The sequence below is a fragment of the Nicotiana tabacum genome, chromosome 16, assembly GCF_000715075.1.
Source record: "Nicotiana tabacum cultivar K326 chromosome 16, ASM71507v2, whole genome shotgun sequence".
NCBI lineage: Eukaryota > Viridiplantae > Streptophyta > Magnoliopsida > Solanales > Solanaceae > Nicotiana > Nicotiana tabacum.
Window position 1 is genome coordinate 168,171,091 of NC_134095.1, and position 21,240 is coordinate 168,192,330.

Sequence of the window (21,240 nt, forward strand, 5' to 3'; positions counted from 1 at the left end):
TCCAGTATATTGCATTGGAACTCCAGTATAATTATACTGGAGTTCCAGTATATTATATTGGAATTACAGTATATTATGCTGGAGTATTTTCCGGATTTTAAACTGTGTTTTCGTTCAGATTTATCTTTACATGAAAAGTAGCTAAATTTCAATTACTTTTGAAACTGTGTCTATATTTGAATGACCACTTGTAAATTTTTGGCTATTTTTGAATTTCTCCCTGAAAAAACAAAATAAACAAAAAACTAAGAAAATAAAATCTGGGCCTAGGCCCAAAACCTGATTTCGGAATCCATTTCTTACATGGTTGATCTCTATTCTAAAACGATAGCGCCACCAAGTATAAAACGACGCGACATTACAAAACAAACGTCAAAACGATGCCGTTTTTGAAGCTACAAAAGACCTTCTCAAAAGTACAGCTCCAAGACATTTCAGCGTAGAAGAAATTTTTTCATACCTCTCCGATCTTCTCGATTCCCCAATCTCTCGCTCTTCATCACTTCACGGTAAGCACCCACCCACCCCCACTCCCCCCACCCCCACCTCATTACTTTTTTCCCTCTCTAATACGTGTAGATTTATGGAAAATCTTGTGCCACCATGTTTGTTACTGCTTGAGATGAATTTTACATTTAGGGTATCTGATTTAATGCTTATTAGAGACAAAATAACATTTTTTACCTGCGGTTATACGGTTTTGATTAATTGGTTAACTTGTTTTATTGATATTGAAGCCACGGTTGAATGATTGAATTGGTTAATTTTTAACCCATTATTTGTGTGATTTGAATGGTTTGGCTTATTGGGTCATCGTTTGTTTGGTTTATATCGTAGCTGAGCTTGATTCCTGGCATGCATGTTTTATGTAGAGGCAGATCTAATGAATAAGCTACGAGTTCATTTGAACCCCGTAGCTTTGGCTTAGACCTTGTAATTTGTTTTAAAAAATCATAAATAAATATAAACAGTAAATTAGATGGGATGTGGTAGAATTTCGAATTTGAACCCTTAAAGTTCTACTCATAGATCCGCCTCTGATTTTATGGTATAGGTTAATGCATCCTGAAGGGCTCAGTGTGATTGATTTCATTAGTTTTAATGTTTTCCGTGGGATTTGAATAGTTAGGGTTAATGGTTCATCGTTTGTTTTGTTCCGTATTGACTGATTGATGTAAACATGGATGAAAGACAAATGTATACAATGATGTGTATAGGGAAGATTGGATTAACGGTTTTCATACCAAAGCGATTTTATGAACAGAATATTATGGAAGTGATTGTCTCCTTGATTTGAGGAAATGGAATAGTGTTAATAGAAGCTAGTCGCTTCTTTTTCTGATATCTTCATGATTTGATGTAGATATTTGTGTTGTTCAAAAAGAAGCTTCACCATTACATGTTTGAATTAGCCAAAATTTGTAGCACCCTTTAATCCTATCATATCTTGAATAGTATATTTTGTTTGCAGAACATATATTTATAGGAGCATTTGCAGAATTTTAAGATGGATTAAGATATTGATTTGGAAGGAACTGTTGATCTAGTTGTGTCGCGTGTATAGGCGTAAACACTCAGATTTGATATTGAAAATGAACCTTATAACAAAAACAAAACGATATAAAGCCTCCCAAAGAATGGTCGAATTCTATTGATGGTATATCTTGAAATACCATATGAAGAGCTATGAACTCCTGGAAGTTCTTGCAGCATATCATTGGTGTATTTGGGGAAAAATTTGAAGACACTTTGGTCTGTGCATATGTTTCTTATTATCTTCTTTATCCTTTTTTCTTTTCCCCCTCTTTCATGTGGTACTCCAGTTAATTGCTAATGGCTTGCAGACGTGACCTAATTTAGTGATGGCGATGAGTTCTGTTCTTTATTCTAGAATTGATTTATGATATGTTTTAGTGGAACCCCCCCCCCCCCTTCAGAAACTAAAATGGGAAAGATACAACATACTCATGTTAATATTTTCAGCCCATCCCAAAGGTCTGGTAGAAAAGTCTGGTAGAAAGAGGAAATAGATGTCAACTTTCACTTGTACCGAGTATCTTGACCCGAAGGATATATGCTTTTTCTAAGGCTTGTAATTCAACAGCTTATTTTCCTTCACACTACCCTGCGCCTTGCATTTCTGAACAAACATTTTGTTAGGGTAAGACCAAATAAAATAGTTTTAGTTTGAAGGTTTGAAGTTTGCAGCTGTATGTACATTTTTTTAGAGATTCAAATGGTACATCATACGGTAGGCTACTGAATCACATAGAACTTAGAAGTGCTCAATATTATTCATATGTATCTTGAGAAACTCTGTATGCTATACTTCATTGCCTCGGAAACCACATGATGATTGCAGAAAGATTAAACAAACGCTGTATCTTGAGATACTAATTTGTATAACTTGAGATAATCTCTAAATTATACATCATTGCTTCCGAAGCGTCATGATGGTTTTAGAAAGATCATATACTAGCTATCTTGAGATGCTATTTATATAACTGAATGCTCTTATGTTTTTTATGGAAAAGAATTAGTTCTCTTCTTGGTGGTTTTAGGTTATCTTCCAGTTTTAGGAGCTCGAAGATGGCTACCAAGCACATTGTTGGTTCTATTGTCGCATCCTTTGCAGTTGCATATGCTTGCGATACTGTTATTTCTGACGGGAAATTGTTTGGAGGCAAGTTCTGGTTCCTTTTTGTTAGTTCTTTGATCATGAAATTGCCTATGCTCTGCTGACAGTTACTTGTTGTATCTCGAAACAGGTACTACTCCAAGCACCGTTGCCAACAATGATTGGTGGAAAGAAACAGACAAGAAATTCCAGGCATGGCCTCGCACTGCTGGTCCTCCAATCGTCATGAATCCCATCAGCCGACAGAATTATATTGTTAAGTCTTGATTGAGGAAGTTCAGTTATGTTGTTTTTGTTTCTGCCAGAAAAGAATTCATTTGAAATTGAAACCATTTTTGTGTTGAGCAAAGGATTTGCTCTGATGCTGTATTCAGACGATTCCAAGTCATTTTATCTCACTTTCCCGATAAGAAGGGTTGACATGTTATAATAAATTCTTTTGTTCAGTTTGCACACCCATGTGTATTCCCTTTTCATATATGATCAACTCTGCTCAATTGAGCTGGTTTTTTTTTATTCCGCTCCCCTTTGATCCTTTGTTGGAGCTATTGCTCCTTTGGTTACTCCTTTGTTGGAGCTATTCTCTTGCTTCGGGTATTTTAGTATTGACCCGTTTCACATGGATGAAAAAAATCAGGTGGCAACATTTAATTGGATATTTATTACACCTCAGATTTGTGTATACACACGTGCTATATTTTTTGTACTGGTTTCAAGTTTTGTGTTAAAGTGGAACATAAGAAATAGAGTTGGAGTTCCAAAATAGAGCATATACAATAGAGTTGGAGGGCCAAAATTGAACAAAGTTGAGATAGAGTGTTAAAATGAAAAATGGGGCCAAGTTGAATGGGTTGTATATATACTTGGCTTTTTCTTTGGGTCTGTTCCAAAAGGAATGACTCCTCTCTAAATTTAAAAATAGTTTAACTTATTCATAGCTATACAAATATTATAACTTATTTAGGATCATAAGTTTTAAAAGTCTTTAGTTTTTAAAGTTCTGTGCCCAATTAAACATGTTCACATAAATTGGAACAAATGGTATAACTTTTAAGATGTCTAAAGTTGAGCTAATATTTTTGTTGCAAAAATAATTTAGTGATTTTGATACAAACCAAGTATAATTCCATGAGTGGGGTCTGAGGAGGATAGTGTGTACGCAGGCCTTACCCCTACTTTGAGGGTAGAGAGACTGTTTCCGATAAACCCTCGGCTTAAAAAACAACGACCTGTACTTCTAAAAAAAAAAGCTTTTTCTAAAATGAATGACAACAACAATAACCCAGTATAATCCCACTAGTGGGGTCTGAGGAGGGTAGTGTGTACGCAGACCTTACCCCTATCATGGGTAGAGAGGCTGTTTCCAAATAGACCCTCAGCATCCTTCCCATCAAGAACTGTCACCTTGCTCTTGGGGTGACTCGAACTCACTCCTCTTTTCTAAAATGAATGAGTTTAACTAAAATAAGATTCCTACCTGTAAAAAGAAAAAAAATCACAAGGAGTCGGAAAAAAAATGAAAAAAATAGAAAAACAATAAAAGTTGGACCATTTTATCTTTTTTTTTTTTTTTGTCAGAAAGACAACATATATTACTAGTGAATACGTACAACAATACACTTTTACAAATAAAGAGAACCACAACATGTATTTCTCCAACAAAGGCTTCTTCCAAAAAGAATGAATTTTACTCGTTCACATAAATTAGCATCAAGTTATTTAAAAAATAATTACAGGTAATCATTCATAAAACAAATCATATATATAATATATTTACAATATAATTAATTGTTTACACTATTTGTACAATTTAATTTATCATAGCAAGTTACTATCATTTATTTTAGGCTATTAATCAATGATATTAATGCGAATTACCCAAAGTTATCTTTTAATTTATTAATTTTGTGAATTTTTTTTACACCGTCATTCCGGAAACATCCTCTCGACCCAATGGTGGAGCCACATTATAGGAAGGGGTGTCATTTCGCGGAAAAAATACAATGTGTAGATAGGTAATTTTTTTTAATGTATATATACTATGTATTGACTCCCCTTAATTTTGTAGTATATTTACTTTTATATATTTTGACACCCCTTAACGAAAATTCTAGCTCCGCCACTGTCTCGACCCCTCCGGAGTAAGGGTAAGGTTTGCGTACACTCTATCATGCCCAGACCTCATTGGTAGGATTTTATTGGATTGTTATTATTTGTTTTTTACACCGTCAATGCATAAAACTTAAACTCTTCATAAAAGGTAAGATTAATAACTTGAAAATAACGAAAATTATCCGCTACGACATATTAAAATATATCGATAATGTAAAAATTCGTTATACTGAATTTAAGTAGGACCAAACATGTAGTACAAAGTGATATTTATGTAATGACCAAACATGTGGCTTTAAATTTGGTCTTGCCAAAGAAAGAAAGAAAAAAAAGAAGAAGAAAAGCAAAATAAGAATCTAGAAATGGAGGAGAGCAATAATAGAATTTCAAAGCTGGTTTGTGTGAAGAAACTTTTGGCAAAAGGATACAAAGTTCATGCTACCCTCAGAAACTTGGGTATGTAATCATTATTTTGCATTTTATCTCTGAATTGTACTCTTGGTGGAATGGACGAGATCCCTGAAATTTTAATCAGAGGCCTCGAGTTCGATTTCAAAGTCGAGGGTCTGTCAGAAATATCATCTCTACCTCACACAAGGTAGAGGTAAGATTTGCATATATTCTAATTCCTACTTCCCTAACTCTACATGTGGAATCACACTGAGTATGTTATTATTGTACAAAGTTCGATTAGAAAAATTTCTAGTAAAAAACGATTTCCCCTTTAACGAGCCTATGAGGCGAGAATCTGCATTAAACAGGGTTAATCTTGGGTATGTAATCTTTAATTTGCATTTTTATCCATAAATTATACTCTTGGTGAAATGGATCATTGCTCTTGATCTTTAACCAGATGTCCCGAGTTTAATTCTTGTGGATAAAAAAAAATTCTAGTAAGAAACGCTCTTTTAAGCCGAGGGTCAATTGGAAACAACATCTCTACCTTCACAAGGTAAGGGCAACTAGAGGTGTACAAAGTAAACCAACAACTCGCACCAAACCGATAATCCGAGTCAAACCGAGGAACAAAAACTAGATTATGGTTTGGTTTGGTGTTAAAAAAAACCCGACCATAATTGGTTTGGTTTGGTTATAACTAAAAAGAGTCAAACCAAAACCAAACCAACCCGATATTACATGTATACAAGTTTTAATATTATTTTATACATAAAAATAATAATTGTAATGTAATTTATAAATATTTTATAAAATTTTGTCATAGTTTTCTCTTTTAATATATTATTTCAAACTTGGATTTAGAACTTTTGAATGATCAAATATATTTTAGAGCCCATAAAAGTTAGTAACTCAAATAAAACCCAAAACAAAATCAAATCAATACTAATGCTAACAAAAAAAAATAATCAATACTAGGAAGGACAATAATATTGGATTTTTTTTTGTTTTGCGTTGGTTTAGATAGTGAAATACATAACTTACTTTTAATATTATTTAGTCATGTAATTAATACTTAGTACTTATTAGTCGTACTTATTTTAGCATGACTTACTACTTTTACATTATGTTTATTTTTGTTATAGCTTATTAATTAGCAATATTTATTTTATGCGATTTGTTGAGTATTTTAATATAATCATGGCTCATCTCACATTATTTTATATTATTTTATTGGATAACAACTTATATAATTTTATCCTACTAGGACCTAAGAAATACTAGAGCGCAAATAATATATTTTATGCTATAAAGATTTTGTCGGAAAAACCCAAGAAAACCGAAAAATTTGAGAAAAAATCGAGATTGAAAAACCCGATTTTTATTGGTTTGATTAGTTTATAGATTTAAAAATACGAGACAATTGGTTTGGTTTGGTAATTGAAAAATCCGAATCAACCCGGCCTATGTACACGCCTAATGGTAAGTTCTGCATATACACTACTCTCCACAGACCACACTTGTGAGATTATATTAAGTATGTTAGTTGTTGTAAACGCTTTTGAAATTGAACAAAAGAATAACAAAATTTTGATAATTTTGCAGAGGATAAATCAAAAGTAGGCTTGTTGAAGAGCTTCCCCAATGCAGAGGAAAGAGGAAAGATTGAAGTTATTTCATGCTGATATCTATAGACCAGAAGAGTTTGAGCAAGCAATTCAAGGCTGTGAATTTGTTTTCCATGTGGCTACTCCCTTGTTACATTCTGAAGGATTTCAGGTACCATTTTATTTTATTTTTACTAACGGTGGTGTTCGGGTCAACTTGTATGCACCTCGATAATTTTACCAAGTTCTTATAATTATTTTCTATCGATATATGTATCTATTTTTATTTTCTTTATTCTAACAATGGTGTTCGAATACGTGCACCTCAACTATTTCACCTCATACTTGTTACCATTCACTAGCGTATAAACGTTTTATATTTTTTTGAAATGGTGGAGTTAGACAATGGCAAACCTAGGAATTTCGCTAATAGTGTTCAAAATTTAACATATATGTATAGGAAGGAATTGTTGATTTATATATGCAGTATAGTTTTTTAAACACAGTAGTATAATTTTTTCGATGAAGGGTGTTCAACCGACCATTCTTTATTGTATGTGGCCACTGGAGTTAGGTTAAGCTTGTGCACATGTACTACATCGCCGAGTACCTGATCCCCCATGGTTCTCACCTATTACATTGATTGTTAGGCTCAACGGTAAAGGTAGGATTTCCGCTAAGGGGATTCAAAAAAGAAAAAAAAAAGTTAAAATAGATTGTAGCTAGTGGGAATTGAACCAATGACCTTATAAAAATTTTGAACCTCCTTGACCACTAAGCTATGATTATGGGTTGTGTCAAGGGGATTCAAAACATAATATATAGAGGTAAAAAATAAATTTTGCCTTATATATTATACATTGTAATTTTTTGGCGAAGGGGGCTGAGGTGAACCCCCTTCCGCCCCCCTAAATCCGCCCCTGGTTAGGCTCCACCCTTAGTGCTCATCGGAGCTATGTTCAATGAAGGGCGACCGATTTAACACCCCTAGCCGAAAATTTATACGGTATATATATGTCAAATATTAAATATGCTGAGTTATTTATTTTTGTGGGATTGAATGTAACAGTATAAGAATAAGGTAGAAGCAACAGTTGCTTCAGTAAAGAATATTGGAAATGCTTGTATAAAGAGTGGGACAGTGAGAAGGCTTATTTATACAGGATCTGTGCTTTCTGCTTCACCATTGAAGGATGATGATAATGGTTTCAAGGAATTGATGGATGAAACATGTTGGACACCTCTCAATATCCACTTTGCTTTTACTGATGATTATCTTGGGGTAAATATTTCTTTCTCACTATCTTTCCTTTTCCATTGCAATCAAAGATAACATTAAAAACATGTTTAAAAAAAATTAACAAGTTTTGTGTACTATATAAAATTAGAGAAATGACGGGGAGCCTTAGAGCAACAGTCTGTGTGACCTATAGGTCATTGGTTCGAGCCGTGAAAAAAGCTACTAATGTTTGCATTAGGATAACCTGTATATATCACACCCCTTATGGTGCGGCCCTTTCCTGGATCCTGCATGAACGCGGGATACTTTGTGCACCGGGTTATTAGATAAGGTGGGGCAGGTGAAGCTTACTCTTAAAAGTTTTAACTTGCACTGTCCGGCTCGGAAATGAACCCTAGTTTCCAAGGTATGCACTTACATCATTGACCAGTAGGCTAGGGCGCCTAATTGTTGAGACATAATATAATTAAGTAAGTAAAAGTGTTTTCGCTTTAACGATAAACTTTTAGGAAATGATGTATCATAGTTGGATGGGGCAGGTGAAGCTTACTCTTCAAAGTTTTAACCTGCACTGTCCGGCTCGGAATTGAAACCTAGTTTCCAAGGTATGCACTTACATTATTGACCACTAGGCTATACCTTTGGACGCCTAATGGCTGAAACATAATATAATTAAGTAATAACAAGTGTTCTCGCTTTAACGGTTAAACTTTTAGGAAATGATGTATCATAGTTGGATGGGGCAGGTGATGCTTACTCTTCAAAGTTTTAACCTGAACTATCCCGACTCGGAATTGAATCCTGGTTTTCAGAGTGTACACCCACTTTATTAACCACTAGGCTATACCCTTGGATGGCTAACTGTTGAGACATAATATAATTAGGTATAAAAGTGCTCTCTTTAACAGTTAAACTTTTATATGAGATGGTCATACACTTCAACATAGTATCACAGCAGGTAAAAAGTCATGAGTTCAATCTCAGCACTACCCGAAAAAAGTAAAAAGAATACGTGTTTGGTCTATGAAAAAGAATCATACTCACACATTTTTTGAATGGTATAGGAGTATATGGAAGCAAAGACAATGGCTGAGAAAGAAATCTTGAACTTAGGCAAAAATGGTTTTGAGGTTTTGAGCTTAAGTTGTGGTCTTGTGGGTGGAGATACACTATTGTCAAATATTTCAACAAGCATGGCTGCTATATTATCAGTGGTAACTGGTAATGAAATTTCTTACCACCAACTCAAGTTCATAGAAGAAGTTGATGGAAAAGTTCCAATTGTACATATTGAAGATGTTTGTGAAGCTCACATTTTTGGTATGGAAACTAATTCTATAAATGGTCGTTTCTTGTGCGCGAGCGCCTTCGTTTCTTCTGCAGAAATTGCCAGTTATTACAAAGAAAAATTCCCAGAGTTTCATGTCAACCAAAGGTACTTACTCTATCTTTCATTTGAACTTTCTTTCATTTGACGTAATAGTTTTGTTGTTGCTACTGTCTGTTTATTGCTTTATTTTTACTTCTCTTGAGCCGAGCGTCTTTAAGAAACAGTCTCTCTATCGTCATAAGGTAGGAGTAAGGTCTGCGAATACTTTACCTTCCCCAGACCCCACTTGTGGGATTTCACTGGGTTTGTTGTTGTTGTTTGTAGTAGTAGTTCTTGAATTTTCTTTGTGCAACAACAACAAAAACCCAATGTAATCCCATAATATGGGACTGGAGAGTAGAGTGTACGCAGACCTTACCCCTACCTTAAGAAAATAGAGAGGTTATTTCCGATAGACTCCCGGCTCAAGGTAAAAGAGAAAAAGAAGCAGACATAACAAGTAGTAATAACAACGAGATAATGTGATAAGGTGATAGAATAATCGAAGCGAAAGAACCGACATATAGTAAAAGAAATCTACAGATAATAAGGTATGAAAATACGAGAATAGTACTAATGCTACCGACATATAAAGGAGACTCGAATTTTCATTGTGCATGCTTGGTATTTGAAGGCTATAGAATAAGTAAAACAAGAGTTTAACTAATATGCACTTAGAACGTAAAATGTTTTTACATTGTCAGGTCAGTTAAAAGTCAGTTATAGTTAAATTTTATAGCGAGAATGGAATGGTAACCTACTTTAACATAGCAAGCTTTATAGCTCCAACCTAGTCAACAGCCTTTGACGCCCTTTGTATAGGTTAGGTTGTTGGATACGAGATCCTCGTAGTAGGCTGGACTAAGATCCAACGCCTTCTCTTATCCGCTGTATGCTGCCTTCTCTAAGTATGAGGAGGCAGTATCGATATATTCTTCTCAAGCTTTTGCCAGGAAGTAAGACGATTCCTCTTTCAATACTCAATTACGTAAGAGTCCAGCTAGCCCGTCTATGTCTGGCAGTTTAAGCCTTGCTATAGTCAGAAACAACACTGATAGTGTAAACTTTCTTTACACTATTGGTGTGTATATAAGTTTGTAAAAGTAGACTAAAGTGCTCACTTTTATATATTTGAAGGATCATTTCTGCTAATGGTGATAATTTGATTATTTTTTTTTTTCATTTCTTCACATTAAACAGGTACTTGGATGATCCAAAGAGAGAAGTGAAGTGGGTATCAACGAATGCCAAATCTCCTTGTCTTGTTTAGCTTATACTAGTTAGAGTATGCCCGTGCTCTGCACGGGCTCAACATGATAGATCTCTTTTTAATTGAAAAACAACATAGTAACATTGTTCTTATAAATAAGATTTTGCAAAATTTAATTGAGAAAAATCATTATGCTAAATTCAACATCAGAAAACCTAATGACAAAGAAAATATCATTAAATAATAGTAATGCTTTCTATTTTGTGAAACGCACACTTAATTATTTCACACTATATATCACCTAGAGACTCACATATTGACTTCTAAGGTAACCTTTATTCTTTTCAGTTACAAATTTTTGATAGATATAATCGCATATGTTACTGTTTGAGTAATCACGCAAGAACTATTAAGCAAGATACAATATGTTGCACATTCAGCTAACATGGACGAATGGTTCGTGTGTCAAAATAAAGTTGAATCTCTTTATTTAAGATTACTAAAACTAAATAGATTGAGTATGACTATTCATTCAATAGAGTAAATAGAACGACATTTGCTGATACAGAACGACAGTAAAATTAGTAAAAGCGAATACTTAAAATTCTTTGGGATACTGCTCACTCTATCTCTGTACTTGAAGTATAAATTCAATCGGCTTGTGACATGCTAATATGTAAAGGATTGAAAATTGTAATATCAACCTATTGAAGAGGATTTAGGCAAAACCAATTAAGTAACAGAACATCAAGAGAGCTATGAGAATGGGAGTGTAGTTTTCTCTCCAGATAATTTTTAATAAACTAAATGTATCAGGAACAAACACAAAAACAAAGTTAAGATCCATTTTCATTCACAAGTTCAATGGATTAAGTTACAGAATAGACAAAACTGTGAAGGGGAAGAGGTGTAAGACTTTACCGTACATATGTGAACCCAAAACGGATTTCTTTTCCGGTGGCAAAAGATCCTAAAAAGGTAGATACTTCTTGCGGTTGGCAAGCATAAATAAGAGTAAAAAGAAGACAATTTTGTGAGAAAAAAGCAATTCTAAGCTGCATTATAGTATAATTATATCAATTAAGAATCCAGAGGAAAGAAGAAAATCTCACGCATACATAATGGGACTCACCTTTTATAATTTTTTTTATGGTGTTGATGGTTCTAGTTTCAGCCCTGCGCTTGAAGATTCAGATATCACATTTGTTCTTTCCATTTCGACCTCATTTGTTCCTAGAGTCTTGACTTACGTTTTGCTTCTCTCGCTAATATTTGGTGCAAAGACCTGTTCCTTTTCTATGTAGGACAACACTGATAGACTTGTATGCACATTGTCAGAACTTTTCAAGAATGATTATCTTAATTGAATTCGGAAGATTCTGTCCGAAAACATATCTAGGACATTGTTAATGTGTGTGAGTTATTTCTAAAAGTGAAAGATAATTTTTTAGATCTAAAGTACCAGGTAAACTAAGCTGAAATGAAAGTACCGTAAAAGTACATATAGATGAATTTTTCATGCTAAAAATAATTAAATTGTGGGTTACATAATAAGAATATACATAAAATATACTAATACAAAATAATTAATTGGTCTAAGTTTGTATCTGTCACATGTTGTGTCAAATATATCGTTTGCTGTCATGTCGAGCATTTTTTCAGCTACATCACCCAAAATTACTGCAGTTGTTGAACCACTACCATTAGTAAAATTAATCAGGAACATATACATGCAACTAAAGATGGTATAATATATGTACATATATGATATATTTGCTAAAATGATACTTCTAAGTATGGTAAAACTATAATACCCGAGGAAATAATGTTGTCCATTTACACTTGGTGCAGTCAAAATCTCTTCTTTCCTTCGCTCGCAACTTTTATTTGCAGCCCAAGCACTCAAGCACACAAAAACTACTACATGTCATTTGATATTGAAATTTCTGTCTCAACATGAAAACTTTCAATTTGTCAGCAAACAAAAAATTACATGTTTATCTTTGTTTTATAAGTAAACTTGTACACGTTTAAATATCTACTACACTTACCGAAGTTTGTGACTGAATTTTTCCAATGAGGATAATTTGTTGTTGAGCAGGAATCATCATGAGAGGGGCGGATGACCGTGAGAAATTGTCTGATGCATAACTTGCAAGCATGTCTTTGTTTGAATTTGCTCTATCGTCACAACATACAGGGTATTCAATATTGGTGTACACATACATATTTTAGTTAGAGAATAACAATAAAAATCATATACCAGTTGATCAACTCCAACATTTATGGATAAGCGGGGATCTATTTGTATTGTTGAGTTGAATATAGCTTGCAGTAATAAACCTGTATATGCCACAATCTTGGTCTAATATTGTATTCTCTTTTTCTCTATAAAAAAATATATAAGGAAGAAATCTGAGTACACTCGTACCATTATAAATTCCTATAATCCTTCTATGGATTATTGGATATCCTTCATCGTCATTGATTTTTGGCTCAATTTTCTGTTGCAGTTTGGTTCCTTCGACTTCTGGAAGTCGAATGATCGCGAGAAGTTGTCTGATGCATAACTTACAAGCATGTCTTTGTTTGAATTCATCACAATATACAGGGTAATCAATATTGGTGTACACTTACATATTTTAGTCTGAGAATAACAATAAAAAATCTTATAACAATTGATCAACTCGAACGCTTATGGATAAGCGGCGATCTATTTTTATATTGTTAAGTTGAATATAGTTTGCAGTGATAAACCTCTTTATGCTACAATCTTTGTGTAATATTGTATTCTCTTTTTCTCTATAAAAAATATATAAGGAAGAAAACTGAGTACACTCGTACCATTATAAGGAGATATTCCTATAATCCTCCTAAGGATTACTGGATATCCTTCATCGTTATTGATTTTCGCCTCAATTTTCTGATGGAGTTTGGTTCCTTCGACTTCTGCGAAGTCCTGCCACAAAGTGAGAAGAAGCCAATTTTTTTCATGACAAATGTAAGAGTATATGAATAAATTATTGAATATATCTATTTATAATGATATATGTATATTATATTCTGAGGAGTCAAATTGTGGTGTATAATGTAAAATATTTCAGTATACTTATTGTTTGTGAAAATAATCTACCGGCACCTATTTGGAACTCGACCTGCATATTTTGGAGGGCCATAATAGATAATTTCAGCAGAAAGTTTTGAAAATAATGAAGTATAATACGACTCGTGTATTTTATAAAATCATATATTTCATCATACTAATATTGGGTAGAACTGAGTTACCACTTTCAATAGCAAGATCAGCAACAATGTGGTACAAATCAGCCAGATTCAACTTGCTTGATGGTGGCATTAGTATACCTCTATCACTATTTTGGTTCCACTATAATTTTTCTATCAAGCACACAATAAAATTTGTGTGAAAGTCTTAAGTATAAAGTGGATGAAATTTTAACTCTTGTAGTGGAGATTAAGTATGTGTGGAAGAGCTTAAGCTTGTCGGCATAATATTAAATGTCATTGCCCAAGTGATCCCTCTAATTTATTGCTCCTATGAAGTGTCAATATTCGTCAGAAATGCAGCTAACTTATAATTATAAAAATTCGATTACATTATACGAACGATAGATGAAATTACCTCTTCATCTTCTAAAATAAGATTTAGAAATCTTCTTTTTTTCTCACTTTCTCATTCTCGACCTATGTCAACAATCTGGACTTTACATTTCCAATCTGGTGTCACGATCATTATTTGATTGATGTTGCCTATTAGCGCCATGATATCTTGGTAACAGTGATAAAATATATCAGAAAAACACAAGGTAAGCAGAAATCAGGAACATCATGTAAAAGTTTTAGCTAGTCATTATTCAAAAGAAAACTGAGTACAGATAGATAAGTGCAATGACAAATAAAGATTGCAAAATAACTCAAAAGACAGAGGCTCAAGCTATATTATACATATATACAAATAGAGAAGAAAAGATGACAAAATTACGAAAGAAAAGAAAGAAGAAGAAGACATGACCGTTAAGAATTCATATCAGAAGTTGTTGTTGAAAATACAGAGCACATAACCTTATATAAAGGGCGGCACATAGTACACACACTAACATAGTCAAAGAGAAAGAAATTAGCAGCCAACACAGAGAGCCCATTAGCATGGGCGGATTTAGGGGGGCGCAAGGGGGTTCATCTTCGCCGAAAAAATACACTGTATATATAAGGCAAAATCTGTTTTTTACCTCTATATATTAAGTTTTGAACCCCCTTAACACAATCTAAAAGTGTAGTTTAGTGGTCAAGGAGGTTCAAAATCTACATAAGGTGCCCATTAGAATAACTATTAAGCAACAAATATAGTACATGTGCTTTATACTTCTCAGTGATAGATAATCTAAAACTTCAACCATTTTTTTGACTGAAATAATCTTTTAAAATATTTGAAAGGCTTTTTATAAATATTTGGATATGAACGCAACAAATAATAATAATTAAAAACAAAAACTCAAAGACAACAGAAAATCCCGGAAAGTTCTAAAGATTCTTCATAAAGATCAGTTCAAAGACCAAAACTATCAAAATCCAAAATTCTGCAAGAAACCAAAGAATTTTTTTTTGCAAGAAGTAGGAAACAGAGACGAAACGTGAAAAAAAGGGAAGAGAGAAGAAGAAACTAATTAAGATCATATGATAAAGGAAAATTAGGATACCCATTTTCAAGCAGGAATTTTGCCCTTATGAATGAGTGAAAAATTAATTTGAGCTTCATTCATGATATTAGAATCCTATAGGAATCTTGAAGTAGTAATTACTTTTGGGATTAAGTGTATTTATCTACTATTCCAAATTATGCGCCCAGGTATCAATTTCGAAACATGCATGAGTAAGTAAATCAAAATAAGGACCCAAGAATGTGAAATAAATAACGAAAATGTGAAAACCTGATTTCCAGATATTGAAGTCTTAGCTTCATAAGCAAAAATCACAATATGCAAAAGCCCAAAATTTAATAATCAGACCACATCACATGCCATATCATGGAAAAATTAGATCATATCAGAGAAAAATTAAAAAGATCTGATATTGAAAGAGTAAAGGAGAAAAGGGAATTTTTCCAACAAAAAAAGAAAATTGAAAAACTCACCAAAGAATTGTGAAGCAGTGAAAGTTCAACTTTTGAGGAGTAAGAAATATACTCGACAGTAGTAAAGAAAGTGGCACAAGTGTAATTTGATGGAGAGCCTACACGTGTTCAATAGGCCCACAAAGAGCAAAAGCCAACGAATAGGCCCAAATATTGAAGTACAATTTAGATAACTATATTTTGTACAGCAAATTACAACAGTGTTCGTCGTGTTCGTCCTCTTCAAACTCTCGCTTCTAAATATTAGTATTAGTAATACCGGCTCGCAATCAGTGTTTGTACCAAATCATATTAACTTATCATGGTTTGTACACTGTTGTATTTTGTGCACATTGGTAGTGGATGATAGGTCCGCTCCTCTACTCTTCTCTATTTAAATACCAGTTCGAACCTGTGACATGCGCCTAACCCATGCTTCATGCGTTGGGCTCTTACCTGCTAGATTACTTATGCAAACTCTTTGCCACAAAGGTCAAATCTAGCTTCTTGGGTTGGGAAGTAGCAGTATTTTGGCCTTCTCCTGGAACTTGAACCAACAGATACAACAAACAACAACTACCTCTCGGTCCTAAACAAAGTTGGGGTCAGCTATGAGTCCTCACTTCTTTTTTTAAGCTCAACTCATACCATCTTCATGCCAAAATAAAATAGTAGATAGTGAAAATAAGTTAAACTTGCACTAAACAGATGTTTTGCTAAAATAAAGAATAAACTAGTGTTCTTTCTTTTATAACATGGTGTAGGGCCAGTTTGCACTATTCCACCCCGAGTACCTACTACCTCCACCAGCACAGGTACCAGATAATTCTGTCAACCAAGGATTAGGCAGATAAGAAGAAATCAGCTAGTGTTTTTTGTCTCTGCTAGGAGGTGAAGAACAAACTAGTGTTCTCGTAGTCAGTAACATATCAGCTAGAAGCAATAGCAGTTATAGGTCTTATAGAGTGAGTCACTTGTCTCTTAATATTAAAGGAACAAAATAGAAAGTGAGTCACATGTTGAATAGATACTTTAACTATGATTGAATCTATATTTAATTTGGAAGCAATTTACCAGAAAAGAGGACAGGAAAAGGAAAGATGTTGATCTGTTTCACCAACATTTACATGTTTTGGAGAAAAAGAACTCTTGATCATATGATTGAAGCCCCAGTACAAAATGGTAAGACACAATAAACAGCTGCCCCCGACCAGTATATAGAGTTCGACCATTTTGTCCCCTCGACTAAGTATGTCGTACACTAGCATTTTCACGGAAGCATTCATATGAAGGAACGAAATCAAGACAGACATTGATGATGCAAACTTCATTTAGCTTTCTGTGATTTCTTGCAGCATTTCTACCACCTTCTTCATCTTTGGTCGTTTTGCTGGTGTCACGTCAGTGCACAGCAACGCAACCTTTAACGCTGCTAACATTTCCTTTCTCCAAGAAAAAGAAATGGTGCTAAGCCTTGCATCGAGTATCTGTTCCGGTGTTTCCCCCCTCGTAGGTGCACCATGTACCCATTTAACCAAATCTATTCCTTCACCAAAATCGTCATCAACAGGTAATCGAGTGGTAAGGATCTCGAGCAAAACAACCCCATAACTATAAACGTTTCCAGGAGCTGTTACTTGCATTGTATATGCATACTCTGTTCAGAGAGAGAAAACTAGTCAATACCAAATATACAATCTCTATAAACGAAAAAAAGAGAACGATAAGTATGTGTTTGAATAATAGAATACCTGGGGGAATATATCCAAATGAGCCGGCAACAGCACTGATACTTGCAGTCCCTCTAGATGGATCCAGAAGCCTAGATATTTCAACTTCACTAACCAAAGGCCTGAAATTAGAATCAAGAAGCACGTTCCCCGAAGAAATGTCAAGATGGATGATGGCCACATGATGGAGGAATGCCAATCCTTCTGCAACTCCAACGGCGATGGCAAGTCTTGTTGGCCAGTCCGGTTTATATTCAGGTTCCTGGCTAGAGTTATGAAGATATTGAGCCAACGTCCCGTTTGCATAATATTGATGCAACAGAAGAACAGCGTCTTCATAGATTCCAAACCCGATAGGCCTGGCTAGGTTATCATGAACGAGCTTACTAAGCTTTTCAAGCTCTCTGATCATCTTACTCTGGTGATGAATTATAGTTCTGTCCATAGACTTTAGTTTCTTAACCGACAAAATCATCCCGGAAGGCATGTCTGCTCTATAGACGGTGCTGAAAGTACCAACACTAATCTTATTTGAGTCTTTCATGACTGCTTTTACAACTGCATCAAAATCAATTGCTTGCTTTAGATTGTCAACGAAGACATTTCCCGCTAGTATAACTGGTTTGCTAGAAGTTTCCTCAATGGTAATTCCAGCTTCCTTGGCAGCTGCTTTCTCTTGATTTTCCCTCATCATGAACAGCAAAACAACCACTGTAACAGATACAAAAACTGCCAAACCAGAACCAATAACAGCCAAAACAATTCGGTAAGAAACCTTGTGACCGTAAATGCGGTGGTTATAACCATTTAGATCTCCACAACCACCACTCAAGGGATCACCACAGAGCCCTTTGTTTCCAAGAAAGCTTGAATTAGGACTTTTCTGAAATGGTGCAAAAGTAGGTATTGGTCCAGTGAATCGATTGCTTGAAAAATTAACCTCTATCAAACTCTGCATGCCCTTCAACGCCGCTGGAATATTCCCGGATAGCTGATTATCAGAAACATCCAAAGAAACCAACTTGTCAAGTTTTCCTAAATCCTGAGGCAATTGACCATGGAGATGATTATGACTCAAATTCAGTGAAATCTGCAAGTTCTTCATATGACCAATCTCAGAAGGGATACTTCCAATAAGTTCATTATTCCCCATTTGCAACTCAAGCAATTTTACACAGTTCCCTATCTCATGAGGTATCTCCCCTCTAATTAAGTTCTCCCCCAACAGCAAATATTGCAATCTTGAGGTATTGCATATATCCGCTGGTATCGTGCCATTGAACTTGTTGTTGCTCAAGTCAAGCTTATTGAGATTCTTGCACTTAAGAACTGAAGTTGGAATCTCACCATAGAGGTTATTACCAGAAACAATCAATTCTTGAAGATTGTTGAGCTCACCAAACTCAGGAGGAATAGTTCCATAAAACTCATTCGACGCTAAATTAAGCAGTGTAAGATTAGAGCATTTGGCAAACTCTGAGACAATTTCACCAGACAAACTGTTACTATCTGCTTCAAAATAAGTAAGACTACTGATATTCCCAATTGCTTTAGGGACGCCACCGATCAACTTGTTATTCCCAATCCTAATACTTGAAAGTCCTTTACAATTCCCAATAGACTCAGGAATAGTTCCATTCAACTTATTCTGAGTCAAAACCAGAAATTTAAGATTCCCTTTAGCACAAATGCTCTCAGGAATAGTACCTTGAAGCTGATTTGAATGCAAGTTCAACAAAGAAAGCTCCGAGTTTACGCCTAAGTTAAATGGAATATCACCACTAAACTCATTCTCATAAGCTGCAAGAACCTTAAGATTGGTCAAATTACCAACCCAAAATGGAATAGAACCATTTAAACTATTGGTAGATATTTGAAAATCTTGCAAATTTTCCAACCCCTTAAGCTCATTAGGTACAAGTCCAGTGAGCCAATTGTTTGAAATGTTCAATGCCTTAAGGTTTCTAAGCTTACCTAATTCACTAGGAATTGAGTTTTCAAACTTATTAAAAGACAAATCAAGATACTGAAGCATAGACAAATTCCCAAATGATAATGGAATTGAACCTTGGAAATTATTATGAGAAAGGTCTAGCCATTTCAGTGCTTTGAGCTCAGATATTAGAGTCACATTACCTTGTAATCTAAAACCAGAAAGATCAAGTCTTTCTACCATTGAATTGTTTGAGCTGCAACTAATGCCAGCCCAAGAGCAAAAATCAGTTGTGTTCACACCCCACCCTGGTATTAATAGCTCTTTCCCAATTGCTTCCACTACATTCTGATCATTAAAAACTAATTGGGAATTTCCAAGTTGAAATCTTGATAATAACAACACTACAAACACAGTTGTTAACAAGCTCAAAATTGCCATTTGGGGGGGGGGGGGGGGCCTTCAAGAAACCACCTTTTCTTCAATTTCTTCTTTTTTTCTTCCTTTTTCCCCTCTAACACAACCAAATGGAACAATCAAGAAGCCATTAATGAAGAAAATGGGGCTTTGTAGACAAAAAGATTGAGTCTTGAAATGCACAAGAAAGCTCAAAATTGGCTCAAAATTGCCATTTGGGGGGGGGGGGTGTTATATAAGAAAACACTCTTTCTTCAACTTCTCTTCTTTTTTTTCCTTAGCCCTCTAAAACAACAATCAAGAAGTCATTAATGAAGAAAAAAGGGGCTTTAGAGACAAAAGATTGAGTCTTTAAATGCACAAGAAAGCTTAAAATTGGCTCAAAATTGACATTTTTGGGGTTTTTTTATATATAAGAAAACAGTCTTTCTTCAATTTCTCTTCTTTCTTTTTTTCTTTTTTTCCTCTAAAGCAACAATCAAGAAGCCATTAATGAAGAAAAAAGGGGCTTTAGAGACAAAAGGATTGAGTCTTGAAATGTTCAAGAAATGTGACTATTTGAGGAATCTTGAAAATGGAACATGACCAAAAATGCTGGAAAGCCCTTAAATTTAGGAAATAAAATGTACCAACGAAGAAAAACCCATGTCAGAAATGAAGAAAACAGTGTGTGTGTGTGTAGAAGAAGAAAACAAACAAACAAATACTAAAAAACAAAGGGACACAGAAAACCTGGGACTAAGCTAGACTAGCTGAGCTGAAAACAATATTTAAGAGTATAAAGAAACAAGTGACTAATTGTTAGTGTAGTACCAAGTTGTTCAGAAAAACAAAATTTGGAGTAGATTAAGGTTGCAGAGAAAAAAAAAATGGATTTTCAAAGGACAAACATGGAGCTAGACTGTGAGGGGGGTGGGGTGGGGAATGGGTACAACGTTGATTATGTAACTGATTTTCAAGGGGTCAGGTGTTTTTGTGTGTGTTTATATGTCTGTTGTGTTTTTTGCTTTGTATAGAGAAAAAGAGTGACATAAAAAGAGGGAAAAGTGTGTTGGAATTTCTGGAAAAAAAGGTTAAAAAGAGGAATCTGTGAGTAATACTAACAGAGGGATATAGTATTTTTTTACAATCATCCCATATTGAAAGTCCACTAAAAAAGCCGTTTGGTGCACGAAATATATTATGTCACGCAGGATTTAGGATTCGGAGAAGAACCGCACTCCAAGAGAGTGTAATATAGGCATTTTATCCTAATGCAAACATCATTAGCTAATTTTACGTATCGAATCCGTGACCTATAGGTAGGTGCGAAGCTACACTATAGTAAGGGTGGTCAATTGACCACTCTTCGTCGAAAAATAACATTACATATATAGGTAAAATATTAAGTCTTTTTAGAAGGAATATTAATTTGTCTGAGATTCTTTTTTTTTTTTTTTAAGTTTGAACACCTCACTTGC

At 34.6% G+C, this 21,240-nt stretch overlaps 2 protein-coding genes, 1 long non-coding RNA gene and 1 pseudogene across 5 annotated transcripts; 2 read left to right on the forward strand and 2 right to left on the reverse strand.

The window, feature by feature from the left end:
- Positions 1–371: 371 nt before the first annotated feature.
- Positions 372–3,091, forward strand: LOC107781179 (uncharacterized). Its single transcript, XR_012700407.1, has 3 exons — positions 372–509; positions 2,562–2,683; positions 2,769–3,091. It is a non-coding gene; the product is annotated as an uncharacterized LOC107781179 (long non-coding RNA).
- A 1,953-nt stretch (positions 3,092–5,044) lies between these two features.
- On the forward strand, positions 5,045–10,632 carry LOC107781180 (NADPH HC-toxin reductase 1-like; annotated as a pseudogene).
- A 59-nt stretch (positions 10,633–10,691) lies between these two features.
- Positions 10,692–15,715, reverse strand: LOC107788374 (uncharacterized). 3 transcript variants are annotated; one of them, XR_012700409.1, is made up of 7 exons: positions 15,519–15,715; positions 14,213–14,358; positions 13,004–13,531; positions 12,836–12,915; positions 12,624–12,753; positions 12,387–12,518; positions 10,692–12,252 (listed from the first exon to the last, which is right to left on the reverse strand). XR_012700409.1 is itself a non-coding variant. In XM_016610051.2 (5 exons), the coding sequence occupies exons 1-5, from the start codon at positions 14,218–14,220 to the stop codon at positions 12,493–12,495; spliced, it is 396 nt and encodes a 131-aa protein (XP_016465537.2). In that variant the 5' UTR covers positions 14,221–15,715; the 3' UTR covers positions 10,692–12,492. The 3 variants fall into 3 exon arrangements, 1 of the variants encoding a protein (XP_016465537.2); XR_012700408.1 differs by having other exon boundaries at positions 13,004–13,155; positions 14,213–15,715; XM_016610051.2 differs by having other exon boundaries at positions 10,692–12,518; positions 13,004–13,155; positions 14,213–15,715.
- A 1,016-nt stretch (positions 15,716–16,731) lies between these two features.
- On the reverse strand, positions 16,732–20,768 carry LOC107788372 (leucine-rich repeat receptor-like tyrosine-protein kinase PXC3). The gene is made up of 2 exons (XM_075233609.1): positions 17,452–20,768; positions 16,732–17,357 (listed from the first exon to the last, which is right to left on the reverse strand). The coding sequence occupies exons 1-2, from the start codon at positions 19,802–19,804 to the stop codon at positions 17,032–17,034; spliced, it is 2,679 nt and encodes an 892-aa protein (XP_075089710.1). The 5' UTR covers positions 19,805–20,768; the 3' UTR covers positions 16,732–17,031.
- Between the last annotated feature and the right edge of the window lie 472 nt (positions 20,769–21,240).